Here is a 14670-nt window from a genome sequence, read left to right as displayed (position 1 = left end):
GTTTTTTTTTTTCTTTTAATTGACGATGTAAATTTCATTGTTGACACTATATTTTCCTTGTGTTTTTTCCCCCCTTATTTTTGGGTGAATCACTTAGTGATTGTTACAGTACGTTGCAACAGCTATACAATCATGCAGGGGATATCGAAACCTCATAACTAAGGCAGCTGTCTCGAGGAAAACAAATGACTTGAGCGGCCAGTGTTAACTATTTTCCGGGTACTCTTGGAAGTAAGCACCGGACGGCTATTTGTCAACCGCAAATTAAGTTAGGAGTTATTTCATCTCAAGCCAATGGCAAACTCTCCACCATTTAAAGATAATAAACAAACAAATGCTGGAAGACCATTGAGGAAGCCCAAAAAACCATTTTTTTTTTATACAGAAAATGTAAATAAATCTGCGGCTTTCTCAAGAGTAACTTTTTTTCAGTTAAACTAGATGGCTTAATTCATCCACAGTAATATAACAGATGGATTCTCCATATGCTACAACAGATTCTAGTTTCATCCAACATGCAGGAATTAGTTGCAGCAGAGTACTGCTTTCTACAGATGTGAGCTGATACAACTCTCTCCCTAATCATCAAAAGGCTTCTCAACACCTGGGAACAATCATTAATGTGACCAAGCACATGGCGCCTAACCACGTTTAACTGGTCTTTGAACATAAGATTTGTTGGGGTCTTCTGTCTTGAGCTTTGGCGGCCGAATTTCTCCTTTCTTAACCTGCAGAGATAGACAAATAGAAATCTTGATCAGTCACAAGACATAGTAACATCTCCACTTGAGAAAAGACGAGACAAAGCAAGCTCAAAGTAAACGGTCACGCAGGAGGACATATTACCTTCTTTCCACCTTTCATAAAGTCTCTCCAACTGGAAACCTGATAGTACAAGGGAAATGACCGACATTCAAAACAATGAGAATGGATAATCAGTTCTTTTACACCTCACTAATTCTATAAGCACAAAATGGTAAGCATGAGGAAAATTATGAGTGCCCATCAGATGGAAGACTATGCAACATACTCTTCTCATTACAAGGTTTAAGTAAAAGAATGAACTGAGACAGCAAAATTCATCTAAGACTGCAAAAATCTCATGCCACATTCAGGAGATAGCGGACAAGAGGAAAAACTAGAGGTGGCAAAATGGGCGGGATGGGCGGGATTTGCTTGGGTTTGTGATGGAACCGAGTCATATGGGTTTGGGCCCAACCTTACTCATATGTGTTTTGGGACTAACTTGGGCGGGATCACTTTGGGATGGGTTTAGATTGATCCCGCCCAATACCCAAATCTATTTTCTACATATTTTTTTCCCTTTAATTCATTTTTATTTTTTATATAATTTTAATATTTTTGATTTATTAAATTTTTTTTAGTTTTATTAAATAAACATGCAAGTGCTTTATACTCAGGATTCCCATCAAAAATTGGATTAACAAATAAAGGAAAAAATAGATACACAGTCATATTCCAACATATATCAAGATAGCCAAGGTACTTAAGGTGTTGAATATTTATTCTCATCATTGTCCAAAGATGACAGGTCTAAATTGACTGAAATGTTGAAAATTCTTGTGGATAATGACTACGAAAACTACTAGATTATATTCTCTAGTATGACTATAAAAATTGTTAAAGATAATTTTTGAATCTAAGACTCCGTTTGGATTGGCTATTTTTTCAAAAAATAAGTTTTTCAAATACAATGTTACAGTAATATACAATAACTCAAAAAACATCCCATGCATATTAGTATATCAAATATTTCAAAAAAAATTTATAGTAAAAATTTTTCATATACACTGCTATAATAAAATATTTCAAAAATACCCCCCAAAAATAGCTAAACCAAACAGAGCCCTTGTTATTTGAGCCCAATGGGTACCCAAGTATTTCCCAAGTATTCCCATCAATTAATGGGTACAATTGGGATTTGTCCCATTTTAAACCCAATATCAAAATCCAATACCCATCCCGCCCAAAGTCCCCATGGGCATGGGTAACCCATTGGGACTTGGGACAAATTGCCACCTGTAGGAAAAACTAATATACAAATCCCCAAGATGATAAGAACTGTTGGTAACTAGTGGAATTATTAATACGTTCACCCCCAAAGAGAAGATAAATGTCATTCGTGCACACCCCTCAATCTTAATCATTTGCACAATCAATAAGAGGAAGGATACTAGGTAGAAAAACAGAAAAAAACTAACCCTCTGTTCCCTTGTCCCTTCCCACTGCTCCTCATGCTCACGCTTCCTTTTCCACATCTCTTTTGATTCCTCCTCATCCTTCTTCAACCTTCCTTCCTCTTCTGATATCTAGATAATTAAAGCATACCAACTGAATTCAGTCAAACAGATTATATAGCACTAAAGGAATGAATTGTACTGTAACATACGCGCATCTGCATTTTTCTCCTCCGCCATTCTTGCTCCGTTAATATCTCTTTAACCTTCAGTTTCAGCTCTTGCTGGAATTCTGGTGATTGTTCAAATTCTTGTTCATATTTTCCCTGTAGAAACATTTACGTTAGTATCTATTCTGGTACATTACATACTTAACCACAGGAAAATGGACAACCACTAGTAGCTCCTGCTTTTTATGAGCCAACTGCTTTTAATGTTTCTTTATAAAACAACTAGCCACATATTTAATTTAATTTTGTCCAATACATAGAAACACAGGAAAAAGAATTGAAGAGAGACACTCTGGAGACATAAACTGGTCCAGCAATATTCTAAATAAAGTTCCAGGTTGATCCTTGGTAGAGTCAGAACAAGTAGAAAAGAATAAGGATAACAAGACACTGTTGCTACTAAACTTACCTCATCAACTATTGACTTCAACTTAGAAGCAGTATCTTTTTTGAGTTGCTTCTTCCTCTTTGCTCTAAGTTCCTCTGCATTGAATTAAAAAATTTTCAGTGTTACCAAAGCTTGACAAAGAACACAAGTAAAATAGGAACCTAGAATAACACCTAATCACTTTAAACACCATTTAAATCATTCAAAAAAGCTGGATTGTCCACTAAAGATCCAGAACAAAGCATCACTTGTATTTATTAAAGCATCTGTATATCACCTTGTGATGTAGAGAAATGGTCACAATCATGACATTATCTGGATTCAAGCAATAACAAAACAAAATAAAAACTAAAAAGTCGGGAGAAAATTACTTATTACAATGATCTAGTAGCATATTTCAAATTCCCCTTTTGAAAGATTAGAACCCTTTTTTCTTTGGGTTTTGGGACAAACAAATGAGTGCGAGCCATTTAGGCAATGGCTTTTTCATAAAATATCATAAAGGATAATACTGCAAGTACCTTTTGCTGCATTCACTTGGTTCAGAATATATTCCCTTTCTTGTGGCTCAAGCAGCAGCTGCTGGGCTTTTGCTAATGCTGCAGCAAATAAATTTTGTTAGTAAGCAATTCATTGGGCGAACCAAATTGCACAGCATAAAAGCAAACTCGAAAACAATTAATTTGAGCCTCCACTATATGATTGTAAAGAGAATGGAGGACTGAAGAAGATCAGTTCTCCATAAAAAAGGAGTTCTGTATTTCCACATACTAAATGCTACTCTATAAGAGGACACCAAAAGGATTAGAAAGGTGTTTGCACTGTTAACTTTCTCCAAAAGTACAATCTAGCATTATAGCAGACCAAGGTCTTAAAAAGTACTGATAGTTGCATATTGCTTCAGATTAGAAAGAAAGATGAGAAGATTTCATTACCAGCGAATGCCTCCTTTGCTTGTGGATGTTTGCACTTGTCCGGGTGAACAAGTAAAGACAACTATAAGAAGGAAAAAACATAAATATATCAGTTCATTTTGAATACCAAGCTGTTCATATCAACAACACAAAACCCTTATTCAATCTACAAGTTATCAAGCTATCGGCAATATAAAAAAGCTTTACCTTGCGATATTGCTTTTTCACGTCATCCACAGATGAATCAAATGACAGGTTAAGATAATCAAATGGATTTAACTTGAAGCACGAAAGAATCCTGAAAAAACATTGAAAATTGGAGATTACAGATAAGCAAATAGGTCCAGGAGGAGAGAGAGAGAGAGAGAGAGTATAAATGACATAATATGAAATAATCTGCCTGAGAACATTGAAGAACTCATATGAAATATAATTGAGAAGATACTATCAGCAAAAACCATCAGATTCCTTTCTTTGCTTTGATGTTTCAACTTTTTCTACTCTCTGATATTTCCACTTTCATCAACACAAACTTTTTCTTCCTCGCACCATTTTGTTCTCTAGTCGAAGAAAGAAACTTATGGATAAGCATTTAATCAACATGCATGCTAGCATTTAAATCTCTTACTCCATTATATGTACCCTGAATAAGACAGCCAAACTTGTTGTGATAAGACTTAGCTACTACACAAGGCTTTGAACCTACAAAATTGTGCAACAGTTTAACTTTACACAGTCTTACTCCTGTAGCCCAAAAAAAAAAAAAAGCATTCTTGACTCAACTCAAGTAAGCCTATTCTCACTTGTAGGCTTTAGGGTTCAGCAACACGATACATGTTTTTTCCATCCAACTCATGATTCAGGCTTATGTAACACTGCAAGTTGCCATGCATTTCCTAATAGCTGATTTCAATCCCTTTATCATTCTTTCCTTTAATCTTTCTAATAACCCTACTGGAAATGGATTTTATATACATCAAAAAATCAACCCAATCAGTTATCTGCTGTTCTATAAACACCTGGGCACTTATATATTGTCGTCTCATACATCTCTTTTCTCACAATTTCAGCATCATATTTTACCAAAAATCCATATACCACACCCTTTTTTTCTTTGCAGATGTTTTAGATGGGAAAAAGAAGTGCTATCTACCGTTTAACAATCTCAACAATTATCATTTGTAGCAATACAAGAAAGAGGACTTTTCCCAAAACAAAAACCCTAAATTTATTCTCATGTTTCAAATTAAAAATTGGCCCAATTGAACAATTTACTCATCAAAATAAATGGAAAGCCACGACATAATTTATCAAAAAACGAACTTCTAACACAACAGTTCGCATTGTTTTACACGTAATATTTTCACACAAAAAAAAACACAAATTTGCACCAAAAATTTTAACAAATTAGCAACGAAATTTACATAAATTGAAGAATAAACTTGCACTGGAAAAAAATCACTCAAATACACATAAAAACGGAAAAAAGAAAGAAATGAACCTATTGACTTCGTTATCACGCTCAACCTCGCTAACCTCTGCGAAGAATTGCTTCAGCAGCAAATCGTCGAGGTTATTGGCGCTGTTGTCTCCCATCCCAGTAGCCCACGGATGAATGAATTTCTTACTCAACCAAACACGACCTTAAAGGTTTCCTTTGCCTTTGCTGCAAATCTTTCCTTTACAAATATGGAAATTAGTTCGGGCCACTTTTGGGCTCCAGCCCATCTGAACCAAAGTAGCAGATCATCAATCAGGTTTGGCCTCAGATATCCAATCAGTCCATCGTATTTGAGTGAATGGGCTAATGGTGTCCGATTGTTTATTTTGGCTATTGGGCCATCAAAATATTTGCTTTTATGGGATTCCGGACCTGTCCAATTCGTGCGCAGATCTACCTCATCTTTTTTAATCACACGTTTTCTCTTTTTTTTTAAAAAAAAAAATACTTCAAATTATCATTTTCTTTTACCAACAATTGCCCAATTTGCTTTTTTTTTTTTGAGGAAAAAGCCCAATTTGCTTTGATACAAGCAAGACAAAAATAGGTACGTAATTTGATTGAATGCATCCTTCTGTTAATGCAGCGTCGGAGAAATTAATCGATATATTAAATTGCAATTAGACCATTAGTGGAGATATTGTAGTGTATATATTCACCGCCCACTTTCATTTCTGTGTACCACTTTTGAGGGAAAAAATAACAAAAAAAGGACACATATTAGAGGATACTCATTTAAATCTCATAAGCACAAAGAATATTTCCAAATGTTTATATTTTCTTTTCTTCTATCCTTTTTCATTTGAAGAGAATCAAATGATTAGTATCTCTACAAATATTACCAAAGAACAAAACGAAGCAATTTGAAAAAAAAAAAAAGAGGAAAAAGAGCCAAATGGATATCAGTTTCAAAAGTACTAAAAGTTCATGTAGGCTATAAGAATTTCAAAAAAAAAGATTGGAAAAGTTTTTTTTTTTTTTTTTTTGTGTAAGTGGTAGGTCTTGTATCTAAGATCTCCTACTAATAATTTCTTCCACCTTACCATCCAAATTAAACTCTTTGCAGAACTGGAGATCTTACTAACATTTTTTCCTGTAACGATAGACACATGAGTATGACAGTGAAGTAAATATTAACATTAGACAAAATATTAACATATTATTAGGCTATACTTTGATTAGAAAACTTAGGCCAAAATGTTTGTTAATGAGCCATACACGTTTGAAGTAAAATACTTGGGATAATTTCAAAAATCTCCCCTAATGTTTCTGACAATTTCACTAGCCTCCCCTAAAGTCTGTAAAATTACACAAATCTCTCCTGAAGTTAAGGTTTTGATAACAAAATTAGTCCAATTAGAAAAAGTAACATTAAAAAAGTATTTTAAGGAGAGAGATGAAACTTTTACTTCTTAAATATCCGTTATGCGTGTATATATATGTTGTATTAGTAAAACAACAAAAATAGCTAAAAGTTAGAAATAATTAATATACACATTTGACCGTTCAAAAAATTTGCATTTAATAAATTAGACAACACAAATAAGCAACAAAATTAAGCAAAACAGACTAGTCATCTCTTTTAACATGATGTTTGCTATGATTCTTGTGATTTTAATCAGAAAAATTTTTGAATTTTGACTTTTTTCCCCTCATTTCTCCTTTATTTTTACGAAATTATTTTACAATTGTCACAGTTTTAAGAGTTTTAAAGAAAATATTCTCATGAACAACCTTCTTTTGGCCTGTATTTTTTCTTCTACTAAAGCTCTTATTCTCACATTGTGTGCAACTGATTTCTGGTCATTGTTAAATTTTATCAATCACAAAATAGTGTCATTAGATATATCAATTGATGTATTTTTTTAATTACAAGTCATCGTTCATCATCAAAGAATTTTTTAACAAATATTTTCGTTAATTAGTGCTCGAATTACTTAATCGTTAGATATTAGTAAAGGAGAAAGGAGGGGAAAAAGGCAAAATTTGAAAATTTATCTTTTCAAAATCAAATGAATTATACTAAACATCATGTCAAAAGAGATGACTAGTCTGTGTTGTTGAATCTTACGATCATCAGTGTAGTTTTGTTGCTTATTTGTGCTGTCTAATTTATTGAATGTGGACTTTTTGAGTGGTAAAATATGTGTATTAATTGTTTCTAACTTTTAATTATTTTCATTCTTTTACCAATACAACTTATATGCATGCATAAAGAGTATTTATGGGATAAAAGTTTCACCTCTCTCCTTAAAGTACTTTTCTAATGTTAATTTTTCTAATTGGAGTAATTTTGTTATCAAAACCTTAACCTCAAGAGAGGTTTGTATAATTTTACAAACTTCAGAAGAGGCTAATGAAATTGTCAAAAACCTCAGGAGAGGTTTCTGAAATTATCCCAAAATACTTTAACAAATGTGGAGATTGGAGACAGTAGACCTTACAAATGTGGAGAGAGTAAAAGCAGACATGTCTGCATGATTCTTGGTCCTAAATGAGTTGATAATTCCAAAAGAAAATTAATATAATTAATTTCCTAATTGATGTGAAAGTTCATTAAGATTGGTGTCAATTCTAGCTTTAAACTGGCATTTTCAATCCATCATATAATAAGTAATAATTAAGTAGAGAGAACTTCTAGACTTTTTGTTGTACCTTAAGTCATCTTATTCTGCTACAAAGTATCAAAATTAAAGCATATGCTTATTGTTTAAACTTTTTTAATTATTTTTTCTTTTTGCCTCTATCTCAATGCCATATGTATACTCCCTCCCTTTTTTTATAACTGACGTTTAAGGTTTTGCACACCAATTAAGAAAAGTTTTTCATTGCTTAAATCTGTACACTACTTTTCTTTTGTACCCTCATTAATTGTGCAACATACTGCGAGAAAAGAAGAAAGAATGCGGAGGGGCAGATAATTACTAGGGTTGTTACAAAGAGAGAAGCAATAATTACTAGGAGTAGTAATTAAGAACCCTGTATTGGAAAAGAGAGATAATAGGGTAAAATTGTGAAAAAATAATTAATACTGTATGGGGATAATAAAACGACAGATAAAAGTACACTAGAGCAAATTTCTTAAACGTCAGTTATAAAAAAATGGAGGGAGTATATACATACACACACATAACCGCGTCTTAGCTAGTTACTTATATATTCTTATGCTCCGACATCTTTTTCATAAAAGCTGTTAGAATTTTTGGGAATGGATAGCCGTCCTACTCATATTCCCTAAAGCATTTGCCAAAGTATATGTTGGAACTCGGAACTTGTGCTTCTTTTTTTTCTTTTTTTTTTTTAAAGAACTTCAAAATGACTTAAAAGTTAAAAGGGCGAGTGAAAAATGAAAAGAAAAAAACATGGTTATAAGTAACTTAATCGGAATTGAACATGATCAGTTTTATATTAGAGTTTCAAAAATATGAGGTGAAATAAATTGGTTATTTCTTGTTTGATTTGTCTTGTGAACTTTATTTTGCATCTACTCTTGGTTAAAGTTTTAATCTGGCTAGTTAGAAGATGGCAACGGGCTGTTTTGAAGCCGGAGAAGCTTCCCCCAACCCTCACCCTGATCTACCAAAGTTCTCCTTATCCCTGCCCTGTTTCCCACTCCCCCAACCCCCGCCCCTACCCTCGTCCCTCCCTATTATTTCTGTGGGTGCACTCGTCCTACTCCACTATCATTATTATTATTTTTATTTGATTTAATCTTTTCAATTTATATAAATCTAATAATAGTTTTATTAATCATTCTTTTAAAATTTTAGTAAAAAAATTACATCGTTTTATTATAACAACATAATATGTTACTTATTTCATAAAATATATTTATATACTAACAATAACATAACATTTATTCCAAATTGTACGTATACATACTATTTTAAAATAAAGGCGCGAGATGGGATGGACATATGCTCTCGCGCCCCCACCCCAATCCCCACCCATTCCTAAGCTCGTGGGGCGAGCACTCGCCGTATTTAGGACTGTCAACTGGTCGGGTCCGGGCAGAAACTAATAAATCCGGACCCGGCATATTATACCAGTTCCGGATTCTACTCGAATACCCGACGGGTCGAGCCTATCCGAAAAAGGGTCCATCAAAAATCTATTTTGCAACAACACTTGTTTTTGGTGTGTTTGACTATTTGGATAATAGTCAGAGAAGTAAATTTAGGGTATTATATAAATAAATATATATATATTTTAAATTATTAATCAATTTATATCCGGGTTGGGTTCAATACGGGTCAGAATACCATATTCCGTATCCGACATGTTTTTGTTTGACAAAACGGATTCGGATTCGTTAATGGAATTATATCCCTACCCGTATTCGGAATTATTTGACGGATCCGGTCCGGGTCCGGGTCAGTTGACAGGCCTAGCCTTATTGCCATTCCTAGGGCATATTGAACTAACAGTAAGATCAATATCAAAGTCTCGCAACAAAATGTTCAATGGAAAGCTAACACCGGTCATTTATCAATTAAGTCATGTCTAAGACTATATAGCTCGTCTTTTATCAAGTCTGTTTCCAAATTCCGACCACAAGTTGTCAAAAATCAGTTGAAAGATTTGTTTCTAGACAGGCATCCGGTTGATGATCAGCCACCTTTGTGAACTTTCTGCATTTGATGTATGAATTGAACCCATAAAATCATTTTCTTTGAGTTAAATTTATAAGACTCGAGTTTCAAACCAAACAAACCGCGTCGAAATATGAGTGTCCCATACGAAGTTATGATATTAAAAACATATTCAGTTGATACACATTAATCACCAACATAATTTCACAAGAAACTGAGAGAAATATTTGTAACCATACGTGAACTTGGGAAAAAGTCACCCATTCACTGTCCATATAATCCAGCTATCTATGTGTCTTTTGTTAATATAAGTTGACTTAATTGGTAAAAATGGATTATTTTCTCACAAAAGATTGTATGTTATGCTGATATGATGATTGTGTTGACGGACACTCTATAAGAATCTCGGCTTATGGTTCCGAAGGCATGCTCTGACTCGTTGTGATGTTCGGAGCCAAAGTTACTTAAACTTTTTATTACACGAAAAAAAAATCTATGTGCCAGTTTGTCAACTTTTTTGTTTTACTAATTATGTGAAACAACATGTGTGGCATATATTGAGCCCTGCTCGAATTTAAAAAAAGAAAAGAAAGAAAAGATATTTATCGTCAATGTAATCTCCCCTTGAAAAGACTGCTTATTGTTGGTGAAACACATAATTAAGCCAGCATGAACTGTACGGATTTCTGCTGTAATCCATTTGCCGGAAGAATAAGAATCCCCAGTCTTAATCGAAGCTAACGCTTGTACAAAATAGTTACGCGAACGTAGGAACATATACAGTATACTGCATGAATACAATTGACTTTATGAATCTAATTCCTAGCCAAAATCTCATTGGACGAGCCTTAAGTTGATTATATTCAGAAAATCTTGACTAGAAAACTTGCAGGAGCACAACAGAGCAAGAAGTGATCATGATGTAGCCAAAATTAACTTCCAAAAGGACGGGATATGACCCATGCTGCAATCCCATTGGCTACAGTTGCAAAAGCTGATGTAAAAGAAGGTTATTCCATTATGATGCAGAGACAGACAAGACACACCACCAAGTCAAAGATAGTGGTAAGATTTTGTTAGATAACAGAGTAGTAGTACTACTACTGCTACTAAAAAAGTGTACAGGAGTAATAAAAATTTATGTAGTACTCTCACATTTTTCTTCCATAAATCCTCTAAATCCAAACAAGTAATTTCTCCCCCTTTTTCCAATATTTTATTTTACTACACATAACTCTTTCTGAGAGTAAAAAGTACTACTAATACAAAGAGGGACAAGTAGTAGGTAACATTTTACGTAGAGGAATTATATAAGAAGAATTTAAAAAAAAAGTGGTTGATGAAGCACTGTGGTATCGATTTGTGGTTGTGGATCATGAGGAGGTAGCAATGCAATTAGGCTCACAAAGTAATAGAGATCTTGCTCTTGATTCTTTGCATCCTCTGAACAAAGGAACCAAGTATTCTGCCTTGTTTCCTCTCATGAGCACAAGATTTTGCTGCTCATATCCCTTCAAGCTGCCATGACTGGCTAGAATGAGCTTGTTCTGGTTGCTTTTGGGAGGCTGGCATTGTTCAGCTGTGGACATTGGCTTGATGATGCTTGCCATTGTGGGCTTCTCTTTCCAGAAGTATTCATAAGCATTGAAAGATGTAGCTGCTGTGGTTGCCGGTGGGGCTGAGATCAGTCGAGCCACCCGCGGTGGTGGTGGAACTGGAAGTGACTGAGGAAGTGGTGGAGTAGCAAACGCGTCCTCCAACTCCACCTCCACCTCCCCCAAGTTGACAGCTTTGTTGAACCTTGGAGCCCATGCTAGATTCTTTTTGTCTAGTCCCATTAGCTTTTTCATCATCAATGTTGGTTTGTGCACATCCATCAATCCACCTGGCAATCTTGAGTTTTGCTCCATCACAATCTCCACTTCTCTTCTTCCTTTTTCTTTCTCAAAAACTTTCTCATCATCATCATCTTCTTCTTCTTCTACTACTACTACTACTACTTCCTCCTCTTCTTCTTCATCTTCTTCATGGCCTTTATCACTTGGATCATCAAATTTGGACCCCCCATTTTCTTCAATTTCTTCAAAATTGTCAAACACTTGCTCAAATTCTTGAACATCATCCTCCATTTCTTCTTCTTGTGAGGAAGGAGTATTGATGAAAGTGAGGCGAAGGCGGCCATCTTCGCGTTGAGCCTGGAAATAGTTTTGTGGAGGGACAGAAACAGCTTCAAGAACTAACCTACCATTTTCTCTGTGAGACTGCATGTGAACTGAGGTTCTATCTTCGCGAGCCAATGAAGGAAGAGGAGGAGGGAAGGACCGAGGCCCTGATTTCCTACTGGAAATAGAGTAATGATACTTTGCAATTCGCATGTCCTCGTAGGACTGCGGTAGTTGTGGTTGTGGTTGTGGTTGTGGTTGTGGTTGTTGTTGGTCGTTATCTTTTTCCTCATCTACATCGCCTACTTCAGAAGGCGGGTACGAGGAAAAGCCATCAGAGCCAGTCTCAGAGCCAAGACTTTCTGTGCAAATTTCGAGGCTTTTTTCACTCAAAGAGCTAGCAGATCTTTTTACTAAAGGATGAACATAAGGGGGTGGAAGTTTGGATGAGTCCTCATTCTTTTGGGAAAGAATTGAGCCCCAACTCCACACATCTGGCTGCTGCTTTTTCTCTTTATGTGACTGAATTGACATCCATACGTCATCTTGTGCAGGCCTTTCTTTATTACCTTTATAATACTCCTCTTCTCCTTCTGAAAAAGAAGAAGAAGATGATGACGAATGATGATGATCAGCGGCTGAAAGTGCTAGTTTCTCAGATGATGCAATCTTCTTCATGGGGCTAGAGCTGGTGAAGCCATTTTGAGCTAACCATTTCTTTGAGGACATATCAGCTGAAAGAGTTCTTCTCAAAGAAGCTGCTGCTTTGGTTGTTTCAGAGTCTGATCCAAGAATGGACACTATACCTTGCTTCTCAATGGTGACTCTTGGTGCCTCTTCTTCAACTTTTATAGAAGATAGTAGTTGAAAGCTGCTCTTGCTGCTTACACAAGTGGACATCTTCACCGTCTGATGATGCACTACAGACTAGAGAAGATCAAAACAATTTCTTCCCTCTGCACAAAGTCGAAGAAATTTCATCAGAAAAAAAGAACAATACAATTCACTACTGCCACGAGTAGTAGAATATCAATACTATGAAACAAATTCTCAAGTTACAAAGCAAAGCTTTCCAAAATTCTATGTTACATGCATGCATGTAGTAACAAAAGTAACAAACTAACAATAGCAATTATTGAATGAGATTATAATTAAGCTGTGTATTTGTGCGTGTCGTGAGTTTTATGGGATAAAATTAGCTACAAATTCGATACGAAATTTACCTCTCAAGCAAACAACAGCATCCAACAGAGGTCTGCTACAGGCAGAGACCACTGGGCTGCCAGTTGCAAGCCAAGGAGGAGTAAAAGGGATTATGAAGGTGATGTTTGAGGATGCTGTGGATTGGCTTTGGCTGATGGCAATTACAAGGGCTGGGGAGTGTCGGGTATTTGTAGGAGCCGAAAATGCCTTTTGGACCGTGTCATGGGTCCTACACTATGACACCATGAAAAGACCTTTCACTTGTTTCCAATTTTTTTTATCATGAATGATGAGGTAATAAAAAGAAGTTAAGAAAGCATATAGCACTTGTTACTCTTTAAGTTAACAGTAATTATGGTGATTCTCTACCAAACATTAAGAGCTGTTCTCTTTCCATTCTGACCTCTGTTTCAAGTTTAAAGTTTAAACCATATTTTAGCCTGAATCTTTGAAATACATGAATTCTTGAAAAGCAGGGGCAATCGTCAGAATGTTTCTATTTGCAGAATTTCAAAAATAAGGGTACTCATGAGCCATGAAATGTGAAGGAAACTGACCAGATATAAACTTAGAATCTAGAAAAAAAAGGGGGGGGGGGGGTAAGGAAGTTGTTTTCGTTATCAAAAACTTTTGGTTAGGCCAAATGTAATCAACCCCGGAAACCTTGGACACCAAGAGTCAATAATAGGCTCGTTTTCACTATTGTAAGAGCTCTCTCTTTCAAACTGTTCCCCTCAGATATGTCATCCCAGAAAAATTTTCCCCCCCTACTCTTTTGGTAAGTTTACAGAGAATATGAAAATGATTGGAAAGTTAGCGTATTTCATGACACATTACCCAACAGAAAATGTACAGTTACTTCTTTTAGAATAGTATGGTTTGCAAAAGATGATGACTTGTTCTATATCCATATGAACTAATAAAGACAAGATTTCTCAGCTGAAATTAAAAACTTTATGGTCAGAAATAACGTTGATGAGAGAAACGGCTTGTTTTGGAGTGAGACTAGAAAAAAAATCAAGGAGTATATCCTAGAATAACATGAATACTTGATCAAGGCAAGAAAGAAGTCCACAAGTATGTAACATGTAGTCCTTTTTCTACAAAATTGCAAATTAAGGTCCTTTTCTGTGTTATAGTACTTAAATCCGTGGTGTTTGAGCATTTCGAATTAATGCTTAATTGGTTTTAATTTTGCAATTGCTGTGATTTAATTCATGAAGGGCCTGGATAAAATTAATCAGCTAACAACCCATTCAAGTAGTAGTAGCAGTAAAAAAGTAAAATAACCACATGGGTCAAAGGTGAAAATAATAAGGGCAAAAAACCTCAGTGACCACTAAACTATTGGTCAGATCATGTTTTGATCATCAAACTATTTTTCGTCAGTAATTAGCCACTAAACAACTTAATCAGTAAATCTGTGACCATTTAGTCGATAATTGCTCTTAATCTGTAAAATTAGCAATTAATCTGTGAAAT

At 35.1% G+C, this 14670-nt stretch overlaps 2 protein-coding genes across 2 annotated transcripts; both read right to left on the bottom strand.

The window, feature by feature from the left end:
- Window positions 1-353: 353 nt before the first annotated feature.
- Window positions 354-5374, bottom strand: LOC113775451 (J domain-containing protein spf31). Its single transcript, XM_027320341.1, has 9 exons — window positions 5232-5374; window positions 3938-4028; window positions 3752-3812; window positions 3338-3415; window positions 2838-2911; window positions 2411-2524; window positions 2223-2330; window positions 847-885; window positions 354-728 (listed from the first exon to the last, which is right to left on the bottom strand). The coding sequence occupies exons 1-9, from the start codon at window positions 5324-5326 to the stop codon at window positions 642-644; spliced, it is 747 nt and encodes a 248-aa protein (XP_027176142.1). The 5' UTR covers window positions 5327-5374; the 3' UTR covers window positions 354-641.
- A 5447-nt stretch (window positions 5375-10821) lies between these two features.
- On the bottom strand, window positions 10822-13329 carry LOC113783527 (protein FAF-like, chloroplastic). Its single transcript, XM_027329690.1, has 2 exons — window positions 13209-13329; window positions 10822-12941 (listed from the first exon to the last, which is right to left on the bottom strand). The coding sequence occupies exon 2, from the start codon at window positions 12883-12885 to the stop codon at window positions 11197-11199; it is 1689 nt and encodes a 562-aa protein (XP_027185491.1). The 5' UTR covers window positions 12886-12941; window positions 13209-13329; the 3' UTR covers window positions 10822-11196.
- Between the last annotated feature and the right edge of the window lie 1341 nt (window positions 13330-14670).

Source organism: Coffea eugenioides, chromosome 1 (assembly GCF_003713205.1).
Source record: "Coffea eugenioides isolate CCC68of chromosome 1, Ceug_1.0, whole genome shotgun sequence".
In the NCBI taxonomy this organism is placed as follows: Eukaryota; Viridiplantae; Streptophyta; class Magnoliopsida; order Gentianales; family Rubiaceae; genus Coffea; species Coffea eugenioides.
The sequence above is the reverse complement of the archived record's forward strand: the minus strand, read 5'-3'. Positions and strand labels throughout refer to the sequence as shown.